General features: G+C 40.9%; 1 protein-coding gene and 1 non-coding gene across 2 annotated transcripts; both read left to right on the forward strand.

The window, feature by feature from the left end:
* The first annotated feature begins 299 nt into the window (after positions 1 to 299).
* LOC149066794 (mast cell protease 2-like) lies at positions 300 to 18,730 on the forward strand. Its single transcript, XM_089253171.1, has 7 exons — positions 300 to 432; positions 540 to 570; positions 4,691 to 4,779; positions 9,477 to 9,580; positions 9,867 to 10,132; positions 14,362 to 14,483; positions 18,495 to 18,730. The coding sequence occupies exons 1-7, from the start codon at positions 343 to 345 to the stop codon at positions 18,681 to 18,683; spliced, it is 891 nt and encodes a 296-aa protein (XP_089109297.1). The 5' UTR covers positions 300 to 342; the 3' UTR covers positions 18,684 to 18,730.
* Positions 2,591 to 2,662, forward strand: TRNAE-UUC (transfer RNA glutamic acid (anticodon UUC)). Its single transcript has one exon. It is a non-coding gene; the product is annotated as a tRNA-Glu (tRNA).
* Positions 18,731 to 19,121: the final 391 nt, after the last annotated feature.

Raw genomic sequence — 19,121 nt, forward strand, 5'->3', positions numbered from 1 at the left:
CTCTACGACAAACGGTTGATGACATAAAGGCCACATCAGCACTTACAGGACACCCTGTATAAACGACGATGCATCAATAAGAAATTTCTGTGATATGGTATGAAAATACGCGAGATATTTCTCTTGTGAAACCAATAAACAATAGCCATTAGAAAACTTAGTAAGATTGCGGGAATCACTATTATACGGCTGTTATTTCTCTCATTAACCAGGTGTGGTTTTTCTCTCACTCGAATCATTACGATTTCACAAAACAACTGCTGATCGTGTATAAAAACGCGCGGTACCGTAAGAGCAAAGTCAGTATTTTTCTTTTGAGAAGCGCTCAATACACATACTCAGATGCAGACCTCCGTAGTTTTCTTACTAGTTGTTTACGCAGCTTCTTCGTGTTTTGCTAAGGATAAAGACTCTGATGCATCAAAGACCACGGTATGTGAGTGAGGGTTAAAAAAAAAAATCACGTTTTTTAACATCCTGACAGCATAATTACCAATTTATACTTTCGCATTATAATTATTATTTTTTTTAATTTTCAGAATTTCAAAGAGAGATACGAAAAGGACTCTCGTGAGTTATGATCGAAATATCAATTCTCTGTTATAAAATAATATTAAATTATTTTCATAAATTATAAAAAAAAAAAAATCAATTATTTGTATATATGTGAAGCTTCTTATTATATGCTAGCTATAATACCCGGCGCTGACCGGGTTTTCTTCAATGAGGATTATGGATCACGTGATATCTCCCTTTTCTTTGAGGGACATGAAAACTGTCTTAAGTTAACCAATATGACGACTTCCTGCGCTACTCATGAAATAAACAAATCTAAATTTAAAGAACCGTGGAAATGAATTGTTCCCCCCCCCTTTTTTTTATGAGTATTTCGATTCCCCCCCCCCTTTGAACTTCAAGTTATCTATCTCTGCCTGTTTCAGCTTCCAAAAATGCTTAATTAAAGCTGTGGAATTTTTTCGATGCACTTTTTACGGGCCCATAATTAATTTTGAAATATCCTAACCTACATGGATTTATGCAGTTGAATATTAAAAGACCATACGGAGACATTAATTTTCATGCTTGAGACAACTGGCTCCAACACCTCGGAGATGTAGCGCTGGCTTTTTAAAGTACCGGCAATGCGTACTAGAGGAGTGCGAGAGTGATACCCGTTGCAGGACCAGTGTGGCGGTGCATAACGCAGCTGTTCAGCATCTTCTCTCCACGGTGTCTCCAGACTCGAATCCGACCATCGTGGTGTTGCAGACAGAAGCGTGAGTCGTCAGTAAAGACAATTTCATTCCATTGTGCCGTCCACATCCTTCTTTCATCGCACCATTGGCGGCGGAGACGTCTGTGGTTCTGCGTCAAGGGTAGACGAAGCAATGGACGTCTTGCGGACAGACCACTCTGCTGTAAACGGCGTCGAATGGTACGCGCAGACACTGGATGATGCGGTACAGACTGAATGTGCTGTGCTATGGTTCGTGATGTGGCTGAGCGATCCGTCACTGCCATACGCACAATACGCCTGTCATCACGTGAAGTGGTGCACTGAGATGGATGCGATCGAACACGTCGGTCCGTCGTACCCTCCTGCATCCAACGATCACATATCCGCATTACAGTTGTTTGGTTTCGTCCAACACAACTACCGATTTCCCTGAAAGATAATCCAAAATCTCGGTAGGCCACTATCCTTCCTTTGTCGAACTCGGATACTTGATCAAAAGATGATCGCTGTTTTCTACGAGGCATAATTGATCGTTTTTTTGAAAAAACCACAAGAAAAACACAATTGCCGTACTTCAAATCGTCGAAATCTCCAAGCCTTAAATAGCGCTTTGAAGTGGCGCCACAGGCGCGCGTGATGTGCGTCTGCGCTGAAATTCTAATCATTTGCATATCTCACCTCCGCTAATGCATGTTGTAAATTTCATATTATTTGCATGCTTCCTTCAGGGTGTTGCATTTACGGTGGCCAGCAGTGTACATGGCCTGGAGGGTGGGTTGCAATGAATTTCTTAAAAAGAAATTTTGAGTTCTGCAAATGGAATTGAAATTAATAGAAATTCATTATAATAACATATGGAAGGTATTTTCTTCTGAAAATTTAAAAAAAAATATTTTTTGCTAGTCACGGAGGGGGGGGGGGGGAGCAGAGCTGATGACGAAATTTTGCTGGGAAGGGGTCAAAAATGGCTAAAATTTTGCTGACGTAATACTTGAACGGTCCGTTTTGTACGTGGATGGATTGCATGATTCGGTACTCTTCAGAAGTTCACATGTGATACAGGTGGACAATTTGACCGTGGTTTCTTTCAGGCTCTTTCCAGGTTGCTATCAAGGACGGCTTTTTTTTTTTTACTTTTATTACGATCTGGACATATGGTAAAGATCTCTTGGGAATAGGTGATGATCGCATTATTATTACCAGACGCGCCCATCCTATAAAGACATCAGTGCGTTCCCGAAGGTCGGACACACCTTCCCGGAAAATCCGGACAACATTTTTTTTTTCCAACGGACGGATGCATATGAAATCTTAAATCGGCAATAGAAATCAAGAAGAATTGATGGCTTGATATCCCATGTGGTCTAGTGGTTAGGATTCCTGGCTTTCACCCAGGTGGCCCGGGTTCGATTCCCGGCATGGGAAATTTTTTGTTCCAGACTCTGCCACGAAGCTGGGCTGGAAGAGATCTCGGCAAGTCAGTCCAGTGGCAAAGTTCTGGCATCCATTCATTCATTCAGGTGATTTGATAATCTTCGTCTTGAGCGTCTTTTTGCTCACTCGTCGTCACGCCGGGATCTATTACGGCTAAAATAAAATAAAAACAAAACCGCGCAATATATGATTAGGATCTTTAATTTTCATCAGTAATTCAATTGACTAATCTGTTTTCTTTTTTTGACCTCTGGAGGGCTGAAATCTCAACGCTCTTACTTTTGTCCACAAATGTATTTTTGCTCCCATCTCCTGCTCTTGCCCAATCTCCAAAATCAATGAGGCCTTATTAAGGCGCCACGATTTTTCGATCGTGATCGAGTTAGTGGTGGAGAAGTACGACGTTACATATATTATGGGCTGTCGATCTTCTTGTTCGAGGGGGAGAATATGATGGATCTATTTCTTTGTTCTGACCTAGTTCTAGTTCTTAGTTCTAGTTCTAGACTTCTAGTTCTGTAGTAACTAGCTCTGTTGTTATGTAGCAATAATAAATTTATCGCCGCAGAGAGCAACAGGCCTACAATGTTACGATTATTCATTCATTGCACTTCACTCACTATGAGTTGAGAGAAAATTCATAGCTGAAAAAATTGATTGCAGATGGCAGCACCGCACATAACAAGTATTACAAATACAAATACAAATACAACGCCACAACAGGCAAAATGCCCAACGAGGTGGCTGATAAAAAGATGCCCATAAAAATATGGTTGTCATATGTTTCAAAAATACAGCAACCCAATTAAAAATGCAATTAACACAAATTACAAACAATATATATACATGATAAAATATTATACAATGCCCATAAAGAATACTTATGGTTGTCTTATTCTAAGAATGGATAGAGCTTCTCGATTTACCCCAACATGTTTATCGTATTTCTTTTTAAACGTGTCAATTGTGTTACAATTTACTACCTCCGGGGGTAAGCTATTCCATTTATTAACAACCCTATTGGAGAAAAATTCCCTGCGACACCATAACCTTGCACCATAACCCTTACACAGCAACAAACTTCGCGGAAGGTTCACTATACATGTACACATTCCGACATGTACCAATTCGTTAGAAGTTCCGCAGAGGAATATGGACGAGGTGCATGTCTGGTTTAGTAGTAGCAATAACAAATTTAGTTCTAAAAATGTCAGAAGATTCGAAATTCTGTTACAATTCGCTGGGCTATGAAGAATGCTTTTCTTCCAAGCGATTGCTCGGAAACGTTGCTAAAGTGTGATACTGCTTTGTCCTACGGCATTTGCGTCACATAATGCAAAAATGTACCCACTCTTTTCCGCATACACATTTATCATCTAATGAGTGATTACATCGATAAAGTTATGTTGGCAGAGAGAGAAAGAGAGGATCATACTCTCTGTTTTAAAGTTATCGTTCACCATCTAGGCCAAAACCTTATTCTCGTCTCGACACTCTCCTGGAAGTAGTGAGCATCTTTACCTTATCAAGGGCGGCTGCATACACTCCTGAGCGCAACGCCATGGTGGAGAGTTTCCATAGGCCACTCAAGCCACCCTTGATGTGTCGCATGCAGGAACAAGTCCTAGAAGATGATGGGTTGAGATCCGAGTACAGGCGTGATCTCGATGCCTCATCTGGGCTGTTGAGGCGTCGAGATTAGTTAGTCACTTCGCCTTCCTGGTCATAGACGACTATCAAGGACCATTAATAATTTAAATCTTCGAAAATAGAGGACATATGAAGAACATAAAGAAACTGCAACTGCGAGAATGAACTGCACAACCAACTTAATCGTGCTACCTCTTATCAAGCACTACCAATCCGTAAAAACATTCTAATATAATGAACACGTAACGTCATCCCCACTGGAAAGTCCAATTTTAAATTGAAAATTTTAGTTTCCTTTAAATTTTTTTTCTACAGCTATATCGTCACATTTTTCATAACATTACACACTACATGAATTTCATTTCCCAGGTTCTGTGTGCCAAATTAAATCCGGAAAAGCTGTTTCACCTGGATCCAGAGACGAGCAGACCGCTGAAAAAAATGAATTCCCATACGCCGTAAGTAAACGAAAAATTTTGTGGAGCTTCTCATGGACGCAAAGAAGTGAAAACGTATCTACATAAAATACAAATACAAATACAACGCCACAACAGGCAAAATGCCCAACGAGGTGACTGATAAAAAGATGCCCATAAAAATATGGTTGTCATATATTTCAAAAATACAGCAACCCAATTATAAAAGCAATTAACACAAATTATAAACAATATATACACATGATAAAATATTATACAATGCCCATAAAGAATACTTATGGTTGTCTTATTCTAAGAATGGATAGCTTCTCGATTTACCCCAACATGTTTATCGTATTTCTTTATAAACGTGTCAATTGTGTTACAATTTACTACCTCCGGGGGTAAGCTATTCGATTTACTAACAACCCTACTAGATAAAAACTCCCTGCGACACCATAACCTTGCATTATCCCTCACCAATCGATACTGGTGTCATCTTGTAAAAACAGTCGATTGGCGGTGTACTAAAAGTTCATGGTCCATCCTATCCATCCCATTGAAAATTTTGAACACTGCGATCATATCTCCTCTACACCTACGTTCATCCAATGTAAACATATTAAAAAAATGAAGTCTCTCTTCCTAACTCAAGCCCTGTGTGCCAACAAGGACACGCGTAGCTCTTCTCTGCACCCCTTCAACCAATTCTATGTTCGCTCTGTAGGTATGGTCTCCAAAACCTTACAGCATACTCCAGTCCAGGACGAACTAAGCCTCGAAAAAGCGGAAAAATGACTTTAGGAGAACGTGAAGAGACCTTTTTGAAAATGAGAACAAGCATTCTATTCGATTTTTTGACATGTTCAGAAACCACCTTCAAAGCGAAATTTATGAATAGAATCAAATTATCAAGTGTCAGTGAATAATATCATCAAATTATTGATTATTTTTATTGAAATTGCACAAGTTTTTTCATTGCAATGATGAACAGAATAGGCCTACTGTAGGCAAAGAAAATCACTAACGTTTCTGGTGTTCTGAGCCTCAATGGAAGAGGAAAAACTAATTTTAAGCCACACTTTTTGAGTTGTGATGCTACTATTGTGAATGAGGGAACTGCATTAATCCATTTTTTTAAATTTAATTTAATATTTGTTTTATTTAGCCTATTTTTAAAGTCTGTTACCACACAGTACTGGGTCTAGGTCTAACCCCATGACTTTGGTTCAAATATAGCCGTCGTGGCCTGAACGTGGTTCGGCTGTCTCATGTTGAACACATTCGGTTGTCAGCTCTTTTTTTCGTAGCAACATCCTTATTACTGTAGACCGCGTTAAGTCGCTATGGAGGTAGAGTGGTCATAGTGACGGACTCGCATCCCAAGGTCCCGGGTTCGAGCCCCACCGTCGCCGTAGTGGTGGTCGGCTGAAATTGGTTTACTGTGGTTCCCAACTTCAAGGCGCGAATGCGAGTCGATCTCCCCGTTTAAAAGTCTCAAAAAGTCTCGCCACAGAGAGTAATAGTTCTACAAATGTCACTCATAATGTTCAATCATAACACATCACTCACTTCCTTTCTGAAATATAGATGACAGCACTGGAAACATTCAGACCGTTACGTACACACAGTTACACCTCCGGCACAACTAACTAGGTAGTAAATCGCTCATAAATGGTGATATACCTGACTTGTGCCAACAACGTTGTGCTCGGTTTGAAATGACCGCTTTAGCCTTCAAACTTAACGTTACGGGAATGTTATATTGTATGGCAGGGGTTCTCAACCCGGGATTCTTGGAGGGATTTCAGGTGATTCATGAGCACGGATTACAAAACAATTGACTCTTTTTTTTTTTTTGCATTGTTATGTACTAAATAGTATTATAGTGATATCGAAGTGTAAAGCTGTTCCCTAACGAAAAGCCTCAACAGGAGAATTTAGACACGCAACGTTCACTAAATAATTACTTTCCATGTCGGAGGTAGATGGCAGCACATACTGTAGGAATAGCTTTCGCCCAAGTTACTGAACTGAAACTCTCAAAATCGAAAAGGTTTTCCCTAAACACAAGGGTGATAAAAATTTCTCGTGGTAAATGCGAGACGTTGAAAGATTCTGTTCGGGAAAATGCGAGACATTTAATTATCGCCATAAATCTTCCGGTTGCCGAAAAGAAAAGTGTGAATTTTATTGGTGAAATCACTTAAAAACTCCCGAAGGGCAGGATTCAAAAGCTGTCGGGTGTGCATAGAGGCGGCTTAAGCGAAGGTGCAAGGGGTACGGTGCACCCGGTCGGTAGGTTGTATTTGGCGGTGGCTTAGGCTTTAGTTAGACACAAAATTTTTAAAAAAATTTCTAGTCCAAAATACACTCTCTACAGCGTGGTCCAACCCCTCGGGGAAAAAGGCTTATATCCCTCATGGGACAGAGTCCGGGCCACGACTGGTCTTACAGTACAGTCCAAAATACACATGACCACAGGCATGTTTATGGTTAAGCTGACCATTTATTTTTTTAAATTTTGCTGGTCTATAGCCCTCTCAACTTGTAAACATGTCTGTATTTTCTTAGTTACTTTTTTCCTCACACTTTCCCTCTTGACCTGGTACCTTGCTTTCTAGGTCACTTTTTGTTAAATTACATGGGGTAGACTGTTTTTGTCACCCACGAGCTTGCAAACTCTGTGTCACTCGTTTGGTCACTCGCCTGCTGGTCCCTCTTTCTCTGGGTAGAGGCGGATTATAGGTTCGCAAATTTTGGCGCATTTATCCCATTATACTAATTTTCTTTGACAATCATTTCTCGGATTTGGTGCCCTGGACCAGCTAAGCCCCTCTGTAAATACGGCTCTGCTTTTACGCCATACCTTGCCGACAAACCGGTTTAATGCCCTCATCTAGTAATTTTTTTTGGAACGGTCAAATGAGGGCAAATTAAGAATTCGGCTTCTTACTTGTCCGATAAAATGTCTCGCATCGTTATATATTCTGTTTAAAGGGTAAAAAGTGTCAATAAAATGATGGCTCACCAACCAAGAGCTGAAATGTGAATTGAATTACCCGGCATAAATAGGAACGGTAAAATGACCATCGACCACAGAACGGTCTTTTGTAATAGCGGGAAGCATAGTGTCACGCACATTTAGTAAAGATAAACTATTGCATCGGTTCTCAAACGGAGCACTTGGGGGCTCCGTGTGCACTTCCCAGGGGCTCCGCGAACACTCGAGGGAAATAAATTAGCAAATTTGATAAGTGAGTAAAAAAAAAGAGGCTTACAGGGTTCCACGATGAAAACTATTCACAGAAAGGGTTCCTCGAGTCAAGCAGGGCTCCGCCATACAAATTATAGACCGAAAAGGGCTCCGCGAATCCGAAAAGGTTGAGAACCACTGAATGATTGCGTTTTTTTTCTTTCAGTAGCTTCACCAAATCTAAAGCACTGGCAGCCTCTCGCAAGAGTCTTCCTTAGGGGTGGCACATGGATTTACGGGGGAAGCTCACCGGGCGCCAGGGCGGAAAATTTGAGCAATGAGTGGTCAATAAAACTGATAGGATTGACGCAGAGCGGCAAAATAATTTGTATAAACCACAGCGAGTAAAACCTTAAACCCACCATCCGTCTCTGCCTAGAGAGCGAGGAACTAGGCCAATGAGTGATGAAATGGGTGATCTAGAGCAGTGTTTCTTAACCTTTTTTTGCCCGTGGCCCCCTTTGAACCATATTTTTTCCTCGTGGCTCCCCTGTCTTACCCAGAGTTTTCAACTCTCATCTAGAAGCAAGACACTTTATGCGTATTGAAATGATTTTTTTCAGTGAATTTATACTGAACGAAAATTTTGCAAAGAAAATTGGCCTCCAGACCACTAGCCTAGAATTTATTGATCTCCCCGCTAGTCCGAGTTTTATCAGGACCATCTCAACATCATGGGGCCTCCACTTTAGGCAAAGTGATGCTATGGTAGTCCCATACTTTAGCTGGAAATAAACAGCCTACATATTACCTACTTATTTTCAAAATTAATTGCACTATACAAAATATCATGAAGTGGGGTCACTTATGGGCACGAGGCCCCTGGGCACGAACCCTCACAAGAGTGGGACTGACAGAGCTACAGCCCGGGGCCTAATATGGTTTTCATAATTTTTTTTTTGTTTTTCATACAATAAATTTTACAAAGAGAAGGGGGGTTTAAAAAAATTTAGCCAGGGACTTGAGAAAAACCCAATCCTAAGGAACTTGTTGCAAAATGTAGGCCGTGAGGCATGGGTGGGTCCATGCCCTAAAGAAGGCCCTGGTTTTATGGGTGGTTTTATTGGACTCTCTCTCTCACTGTAAGTGTTAGTCACTAATATAAAATCTTTATTTCTTCACACCTTAATTTTTCTTCTCAGCTCTCCAAACCACCTGTCATGGTCCCTTTCTCCATTTTCTTCCGTGGCCCCCTTGAAGTATCCCAGTACCACAAGGGGGCCATATGGCCCCCGGTTGAGAACCACTGATCTAGAGGGTATAGAAAAAAGCATGGGAGAAATCAAAAGAGTGACTAGAGCGTGTGTAAGTATGTGTGAGATGGAAGCGGCAAAATTCATGTAGCCCACAAGCAAAACCATAAATGCGCCTCTGGCCGCAGTTAATCCGCAGCCGCCCTTTTGTGTAGAGAATTGAAATGCATTACCATCACTACAGAAACTTTTGACGCGTCAAATATGTGTAATTAGAATTCATATTCCAGACGGTTCTGTTCAAAAGAAAGAAGGATGGAGTCACTAAAGGTGGTTGTGGATCGACTGTAATAACAAACCAGCACATCCTGACTGCAAGACGCTGTATAACTAAGTATGAACATGGCTTCTATCTCAATGTTTCGGTATTGCTTTGCATCCTAATGAGTAGCACGATGATCCGAGTAACATAATAACATTTATATTGCGCAAGCAAATTATTACTATGTCACGTGCGAAAAGTGAATGGCATTAACAACAACTACTTCGCATTCGAAGAACATATAGGCCTATATCATTTGCGCTTACGCATGCGCACAGTATTTGCATATGTTCGCGAACAGGTATGATTATCAATTTAATGATATCTGAAAAAAGTAACGGATTTCTTTTTATTGCAGTGACACGCTTGATGAAGTTTACATGGACATCGGTGAATACGATCTGAGAAATGAAAAAGATACTCCTTTGCTCCGTAATGCTTCTGGTTTCTCCAGAAACAAGGGCAAGTACGACGATATAGCCGTGATAGAATTCGAAAAGCCTATTACCTTCGAATACAATGCAGAGATTGGCCGGGACGTCTACGCTGTTAGTTTGCCTGGACCGGATTTCGTCTTAAAGGAGGAAGCGTTGATGTCTGAGTTCGGTTGGGTCGGCACCGGGGGTAAGATTTGTACACACATTGCCCCATTATTAATCTCCGTGATAAGATTGGAATCCCAAACCTTTGATTACTCTCTTGCTTCCATTCGCCTTCGCACCATATCACGCCGGAATTATTCATTTGGCAAGAAAACGAAAAGTACAAGGACGGACGAAAGACACCGTCTATTTTCAAATATAGCCAAATGTACACTGACTACCAAAAGTTGAGCACGTGACGGATTATATGATAACGACACCATTTCAATCGCGTCCCTCCGGAATGCACAATTAGTGGAACGTTAACACGTGGAACTCGGGCACGTTTACGGAAAAACTTCACCTGCGACATTTCACCTGCCCTGACCGTGTGTGAAGAGGTGAGTGGCAGAGTGATCATATGAGTAACGAAGTGCGTGACTGTATTAGTGATCAAGTTAGTGACCAATTGAGTAAGTGGATGACCACATGAATGACCAAGAGAGTGGGTGAGTCACTGTATGAATGGCCAAGAGAGTGTGTGAGTGGCCGCATGAATGACCAAGTCAGTGGGTGAGTTAACAATTCAAGAGAGGCATGACCGTATGAGTGCTTGGGTGACCATATGATTGAGTGACAGTTTGTGAACGCTTGAGAATCCAAGTGAGTTCAGTCACTCATACGGTTACTAAATTAAAACGGTTAGGGGCCGTTCAAGTATTACGTCATCATTGATGGGGGAGGGGGTTTCCGATTTGCTGACTTTTGATGACAAGGGGGGAGGGGGGTTTGGATAATGCTTACGTCATCAACCACCCTTTATGAAAATATTAGTTAGGATTCAGAGGGGCAGAGCTGATGACGAAATTTTGCTGACAAGGGGGAGGAGGGGGGTCAAAAATGGCTAAAAATCTCCTTACGTAATACTTGAACGGCCCCTTACTGAATTAACTTGGTCACTCACTGCTGCAGTAATTATCTCCGTAGAACACTAGACTCAAGGGCAACGAATATCTCAATCGTTTTCTGGAGCTCGTGCACACTGAACGGGCAGATGAGTTTCCTCTCTTCCCCTAGGGCCGTTCAAGTATTACGTAAGCAAATTTTTAGCCATTTTTGACCCCCCTCCCTCCCCTGTCAGCATAATTTCGCCATCAGCTCTGCCCCTCTGAATCCTAACGCATATTGGTGGGATCAGAGACGTACACGGGGGTGGGGGCATAGAGGGGTTCGTGTACCCCTCCCCCTCCCCCTCCCCCACGATCAGAAATTTATTTTGTTAATGCAAAAAAAAATTTTTTTTTTAATTGAAATTTCGGCAGAAAATACCTTTATATGTTATTATAATCAATTTCTGTTAATTTCAATGTTATTTGAAGGGTAAGAACACAAAATTTATCTTTAATAAATTCATTGCGACCCACACTCGAAGCCATACAATGATGAATCGCACAAAGGCCCATGGCCCGCGGACCAAATATGGCCCCGGTGGGTTATCTGAGGCGGTCCGCCCTCCTCAAACCTATTTTTGTAAAAAAAATGAGCTAAGCGGCACATCTACAGATCGCTCAAGTGTCCCGTGGTACAATTCCATAGCATTTAAACGACCCGTGGTAGAATTCCATAGCATTTAAGCGGCCCGGGGTAGAATTCCATAGCATTTAAGCGGCCCGGGGTAGAATTCCATAGCATTTAAGCGGCCCGGGGCACATTTCAGATCACTTAAATGAACCGGGACACAGTTCCAGAACACTTAAGCGATCCGTGACACATTTAGAGATCCCTTGATTCACATGCGACATAGTTTTAGAGTACTTCATAGTTCCCCAGTGCGGTTCTACATCACTCAAGTTACCCGCGGCACATTCTCAGATTATTTGAGTGATCCGCGACATATAATTACTGATCACTTTAGTGATGCGTGGCACAGTTCCAGAGCACTTGAGCGGCCCGAACAGATTTCCACATCAATTGTATCCACGAAACATTTAGAGATCACTAAAGTGGCTCTGTAGGGCACCTATCAATGCGGGGGGGGGGGATGTTATTTCAAGTATACCGATTCGTTATAAATTCAGCATGGACCGGACCGCATGCTTGCTACTACTTCTTAATTACTACATTTGTAACAATATGCTGACAATATGCGAATGTAATAATATGCTGCTTTTTTAAATGTAAAATACTTATTGTAAGCCCCAAGAGGCACCAAACTGTTGCTCGCGAGATTTTAATGGTGCTCCTAGGGTAAAATGCTTTTTTTTCCCATTGAGAAAAAAAAATGCTCCCCCTGGGAATCCCCCGTGTGGGGGAATCATATTCTCCGAGCTGAGAAAAGATACTCATTGCTACTCAACCGTACCTGCACCTCGCACACATTCTTCTGTGTAATTTCTAGTTTTATAAATGTACGTATGCGCATAACGAATTTATGTTGTCAGAATTGCGAATTCATGCTTGCTGAGTTGGGTATTGTTTTAAAAGTATGTAAAACAACATGCCAACGACCACCACATGCCGCTGTGGTGGTCGAGTGGTTATAGTGACGGACTCGCGATGCGAGGATCCGGGTTCGAACCCCACAGTGGCGGTCGGCTGAAGTTGGTTTTCTGTGGTTCCCAACTTCAAGGCGCAAATGCGAGCCGATCTCTCGAACTCTCCATTAAAATGTCTCGCCACAGAGAGCAACAGTCCTACAACGATAAATCATTCAATCATAACACTTCACTCATAGTTAGAAAACTGATGGCAGATGGCAGCACTACACATAACAAGCATTACACAGAAACAAAACTTTACGTCAGGTTGCACTACACGTACACACACATTCCCGCATGTACCGATTCATTGGGGGCTCGGGGATCTATGAGGTTCTTAAGTCAGCCACTGTAACAAATCGGGATGAAGTTATTAATTTGGTAAATAAAAGACATATTCTGGAAACAAATATTGTTCATTCTATGAATTCTCCAAACAGGGATCAAATACAGATAAATTCTCTTTAGTTCAACTACAGATGTATGTTCTTTTATTTAAAAAGTCGCTACAAATACAGTGATTGGCCCAACAATGCTGGCGAGAGTTCCCGAACTTCACCTTCAAGTGCTTTGCTTCACCATTTGGGAATTGTTATTAATTTCCTTGACTGTGCTGAATGAGAGCTTACGATCAGGAGTGTTTGAGAAACGAATGTTAATATAATAAATAAATAATTTTATTGATTTGACCCAATTATTTTTATTAATAGTGGACGATTACAAAATTGAAATAGTTGGTCATAACTTATTCTTGTCAAACGGGATTGTTTCATTTCAAGTAAACGTATCCAGACTTTTAAAATACAGTAAAACCTCGATAAGGGAATATCGAAAAATTATGACGGCTTAAGCGGAGTTCCGTCAGTTTTAATGTGCAATTTTGTGAAAATCGTATTAATTTAAAGTAATATGACATTTATTGACGTATGAATCAAAATAACAACATTAATAAAATTTATAGATTGTAAGAGAAAAAATTATAGGCAATTTTTTACCTTTTTTTGATCTCTTATGACTTAACTTATTGGGGTAAAATGCACTGTACACTTTGATTTACACCAGTAATTTTTAATTTAGATTAACAGAGCAACTGTTAGAATATAAGTAGCTTTTCGTCATAATAGAACTCTATTGCACATTAATTTTACATGTACATCAAATTTAATTTTAGTGTTTCAATTTTCATCAGTTAATGATACAGTTAATGATACAACTACAAGGTAATCTCGAACACTTTTGACTTGAGGCGGTGGGCCCTGGGCAGGGAAAAGTAAACAGAAGACCTCAACTTGGGGAAGAATGTCTGATTTTTTTCAACAAAGATATTTTGTTTAAATTTGAAGCCCTAAATTAGTAGGGCCCATGCAGAAATCAGATCTAGCTCGAACAGACCCTAACGTACGTTTCATAAACCTTAGTTGGCAAATGAACTTCCGCAGCGTAACTCTTGTTACTTAAATTTATCCATTTAGATATATAGGATTTTATGATGACTTTTAAGCACATGGTAATGCTGTGGAAGATGGAAGAGCCTTAAGAAAAATGACGACTTAACCGAAGTGACGACTTATCAGGGTGACGACTTAACGAGGTTTCACTGATATTTTTTAAACGAAACACACTGAGGCTTGGGCGGCCAAGTTCAGCTCTCAGAGCGTACGTATGAACATGGTCAAATTAATATCCCATAAGAAGAAAAACTAATTGTCTATTCATTCATTTCTCTATTTCACAGATGGCGCGAAAGAAACGATTCTCAAAGCATATGAAGTACGGTTAAACGAAACAGCGTGTGATAAAAGTGATAACATCACCATTTGCGTTACAGGAGAACATGAGCATGAGAGTGCGTGTAAGGTGAGTATAAACTGATAAAAACAACCGTTCTTAAAAGTCGTTTAAAAAAAACTGAGAATGAGATTTAACACTGAGAGTGCGACTGAATGAGGAGAAAACACTGACGATATACAGCAGCAGCAAAGTAAATCTCCTTCAATTCTGAGTCTGCGGGAATAGTCCGGGAAATGATTGTCCGGGAAAAATTCTCAAAATGGCAGCATAAAAAAAATTCTTTCATTCCAGTTTTCTCATGTGAAAGATAAGAAACTCAAACTTATATGTTGCAAATACTGTGGAAACCTATCCAAGACGGACACTGTACGAGACGGAAACCTGTCATTTAAGTCAGTGTTGTCCAAACTTGATTAAGTGCGATCCCCTCGTGACCAAAAAATTAATCAGCGACCCTTTCATAGCCTGACCATATGTCCCCCCCCCCTCCAAAGGAGGTCATGAGGGGTTCAAAGATTATACGGGAAGAAATCATTGGTGAGCAATTTCCCGATTACCAAATCCACGCGACCAAAGCCGTGGGTAACAGCTACATTTACGTAATAAATCCCACTTTCTCTTGGAGATTCCATCTTAAATACCCCTCCCCCCCTGAAAGTTCAACTTTGAGTGCTGCCCTCTGGTGAAAGTCTTCTAAGTTTATATTCACCATATTTCTAAATCAAAAACTGACACAGTCCTTTAAGGCAGTGTTTCTCAACCTGGGGCCACATGGCCCCTTGCGGTCCTGGGATATTCTAAGGGGGGGGGGGGGGGCACGAGTGAAAATCAGATGAAAGGGGAGTCATGACAAGTGGTGAAGGGGGGCCCACGGAGAGATGTGAAGAAATCAAGTGTTCAAGTGAAATATGTTAGGAAAAAAACGTGACTAAACTTTCAGAATCCAGCAGAGCTGTCCATGAAGCAGGAGCCATCTAAACCTATGTGGGCATGGCTTGGGGTGCTCATGAGGGCCCTTCATGGTCACATATGGTACTATGGTTTTTGAGTGTAAATATGTAAGCTGTTTCGATTACGTAAAGGGGCCCCCCAGAATATCATTTCGTCTGGGGACCCATGATAGTGAGACGGCCACGCATAGAACCCCAAAAGAAGGAAGTTCACTGAGCTCCAGGACACGGTAAGGACGTGAAGTTGTGTCTGTGTAACAAGCATTACACAGAAACAAAAAACTTCACGTCAGGTTCACAACACATACAAGAACATTCCAACACGTACCAATTCGTTAGAAGTTCCGCAGAGGAATATGGACGAGGTGCATGTGCGGTTAAGTTGTCCGCGGTAAGGCGCAGACCCATAATGATGTGTCAGAGAGGCGATTTATTGTGTGGGTTCGTTAGACCGTCCAGCATTTCGCACTGGCCTATTATTCCCATATAATTTGTCCCTTAAGAAAGGTGGCAATCGATCACTTTGATCGATCTTTTTTACAAAATGTTTGTTCATTACAAACTTAGTTTGGACTAGATTAAATTCAATAAGTAGAAAGTGTTTCACTCCTTCATGGGGGGGGGGGTATGTATGTATGTATGTATGTATGCTCTTTATACAAATCTACAGTTTTAGACCGATCGTCGCCAGATTTTGCATATATACCAAACAGGTCCGGGATTGAACCGTAGGCTACTTTAAAAGTTCGTCAGAGCTGGGCAAATGCCCGAAATGGGCGAAAAACTGCCTGGCAACAATGGTTTTGGGGCCTCAAGAATTACTTTCGGAGCGTTTACTTTGGTTACCGTGGTTCCCAACAATGCGTTTCAGACGTGTATATGTCTTTACAATGGTTTGTCACATCTTTAACGCTGCCATCATTGCAGTTTATTCCTTTATAATGGTTTGGCTCTTTTCCAATACTCCCAGTAATTGAAGAAAACCCTGGAAGCGCCAGATATTTTTGCTTTCATGTATACAGGGTGTCCTGTAAGTGCTAATGTGGCCTTTATCTCATCAACCACCCATCGTTGAGGTATAGTTTCAATTTAAAAAGTGCTTAAAAGGAGTTTGAATAATATTCGCTGCAGAAGCTGGACATCTGACGTCACTAACAACAGAGAACAACAACTACGACGATAAAACAGGGAATAAAAATGTTCTACGCCAGCTGATGAACTCAATGCTTGCCTCAAATCATCAGCACTCTACTACCATTTTACTACCATTACGCGCAATTTACTACCATTAGTGAGATGGGTTGGAAGTGAAGGTTCTGTCTATCGTTGGTCGCCTCGAGTTTGTTAGGACATCAACACTCTGGCACGAAGCTAAAAAATTATCATTATCCACCAACATGCGAGTTCAACTGCAAAATGACTCAGCACTGCTATCATTTTCACATCAGTTGATCAAACTTGGCAATGGAAGAATTCTCGTAGACCCAAGCACTGGACTGATGACGTTCCCAAATGGATTTTGCCAGTTATTATATATATAAACTCAGTTCAAGAACTTGCAGCCCGTAAATTTTTCACGGGGCGGGCAACGTCGCCGGGTATCAGCTAGCTGAACAAAATGTTTGTTCATTACAAACTTAGTTTGGACTAGATTAAATTCAATAAGTAGAAAGTGTTTCACTCCTTCATGGGGGGGGGGCCTAGGTAAGACGGGGGGGGGGCACGAGAAGAAAATGTGGTTCAAAGGTCCATGAGCTAAAAAAGGTTGAGAACCACTGCTTTAAGGCATAACTCCCTGAGGTCAAATTGAAAAATTCTACAGTGAGAAAAAAGCAATTCAGACATTTGTGGCACCAGGGTCTGAAATACTTAAAAAACGGAAACCCCTGTCTAAAATGAAGGATTACTTCAGTTTCTTGGCGTTTTGTACAGGTTTCGGTGAGAAATTCAATCAAAAAAAACGGGTGATATAAAACAAATAAATAAATAATAGATTGTGGGATCGAACCCACAATCACAGCGACAAGAAAAGTGATTGGTGGCAGGCAGCAACTACTCAGCAATATACACCCATCTATACAGGGTGTCAGGTAAGTCTTAATGCGGCTTTTATCTCATCAACCGTTTGCCATAGAGAATGGTTCCAATTTAAGAAATGCTCAAATGTTTCAAGAATCACCTTGTACCAGTCTTATGAGAGATGTGCCCGAGTGGCATGGTGGTAAGATGCTCGTCTACCATCGTGAAGGTTGTTGTCAGGGTTCCGGGTTCGAACCCAAGGGAGGATATAGATAAGATATTTTCCCAAACGAACTTGAGGCGACCACCAATAGACAACACCTTCACTTCCAACCCATCTCACTAATGGCAGTAAATTGCAATATAACGATATGGCCAGAGTTGGTGTTTGGTGAAGTAGTCTTATGAGTGAAAGTACAGTGTAGGTTTTTTAACAACTGGCTGTTGCTAAGATATATTTTGAAAAGAGATCTCTTTCCAAACCTTCATATGGTAACGGAGAGTGACGTCATCCTTGTAAAAGTATAGTGTGTCACGAAATAAAGCATCTACAAGGAGACAGTTATTTTATTTGGCTGAAACTTTACAAACGTTTCGGATACAAAAGAGATGTAAGAAAGATATCTTGTCCAGAATTCTTTAGTTTTATTTCATGTAGCAACCTCTATCGGCAAAAGTTTAAACTATTTTTTTTTTACCAAAAAAACCCCATTTCGTGAAAATGACTTTTTCGCAAACAGCATTCAAATGCTCTCATTTTTTAGATTTTTATGAATTTTTAAATTATTCACAAATTTGCGGAACATCCTGTACATAAAGGGTTATTTTCAGCCTATGGCTAATGTCCCAAACCATATACATATTCTTTACGAACTAATTACATTGCATGCGGATTCAGAAAAATAAACGTGAGTGCATATTCATGCCCATATCGTATATATGTCGTCAGAGTTGTGTGCTTCTTTTCGTGAACCCATATCGTATATATGTCGTCAGAGTTGTGTGCTTCTTTTCGTGAACTAGTGCTGCTGCTGCTATATGTACTTCTGTATTTTGAAGTTGTTCTGATCGACTGATGCATTTCAATGGGGTTTTTTTTTAATTTTAGGGTGACTCCGGTAGTGGTTTGATCTATCGGCACGATGAAAAAGATGTCATCGTTGGTATCATGAGCGTCGGTTACGGAAGCTGTGAGGAGAAACACCACAAATCGGGCTTCACCAGAGTCAGTGCTTACGCAGAATGGATTTATAAACACACCCTAGACGCCGAATGCAAACCCAGCTTCGTATTTTAACGTGTGTAATTGATGAATTGATCAATAAAGTTAGCTTCTTCATTCGATTTCATCATGCAATCAGGCTAAATATCGCGTAATAAAAGAAAAAGAATGTGACTTTTAAGTTTTCATCTTACATTGCTCATGCTACATGCTTATTAAACTCAGTCGAGTGGTTAGGGAACTAGCTTCTCACGGTGCAGGTCTGTGTTCGAATCCCGGTTCGGGCGTGGATGTCTACTAACACTAACAAATTCCGTGGACGGATCATGCTGATCTCTTAGGAATATGTGAAGATTACGTTTTATTATGTAGATTGATAGAGGACGCTCACAGTCGAACGAGAGGCTGACGTCTTTCAACCTACATCACTTTTATTGAACGCTCTCAATGTAAACCGAGAGGCTGGAATCTTCTCTGCAGAAAGATGTCACTCTCCCAGTTAATACAACAGAT

Source organism: Pholcus phalangioides, unplaced genomic scaffold (genome assembly GCF_987345545.1).
Source record: "Pholcus phalangioides strain wild (caught in Gottingen) unplaced genomic scaffold, Ppha-v1.0 ptg000032l_1, whole genome shotgun sequence".
In the NCBI taxonomy this organism is placed as follows: domain Eukaryota; kingdom Metazoa; phylum Arthropoda; class Arachnida; order Araneae; family Pholcidae; genus Pholcus; species Pholcus phalangioides.

Coding starts and splice junctions, on each gene's coding strand:
- LOC149066794 (XM_089253171.1), top strand. CDS start 343: ATGCAGACCTCCGTAGTTTTCTTACTAGTTGTTTACGCAGCTTCTTCG. Junction 433..539: donor CTGATGCATCAAAGACCACG/GTATGTGAGTGA, acceptor TTTAATTTTCAG/AATTTCAAAGAGAGATACGA. Junction 14,484..18,494: donor AGCATGAGAGTGCGTGTAAG/GTGAGTATAAAC, acceptor TTTTAATTTTAG/GGTGACTCCGGTAGTGGTTT.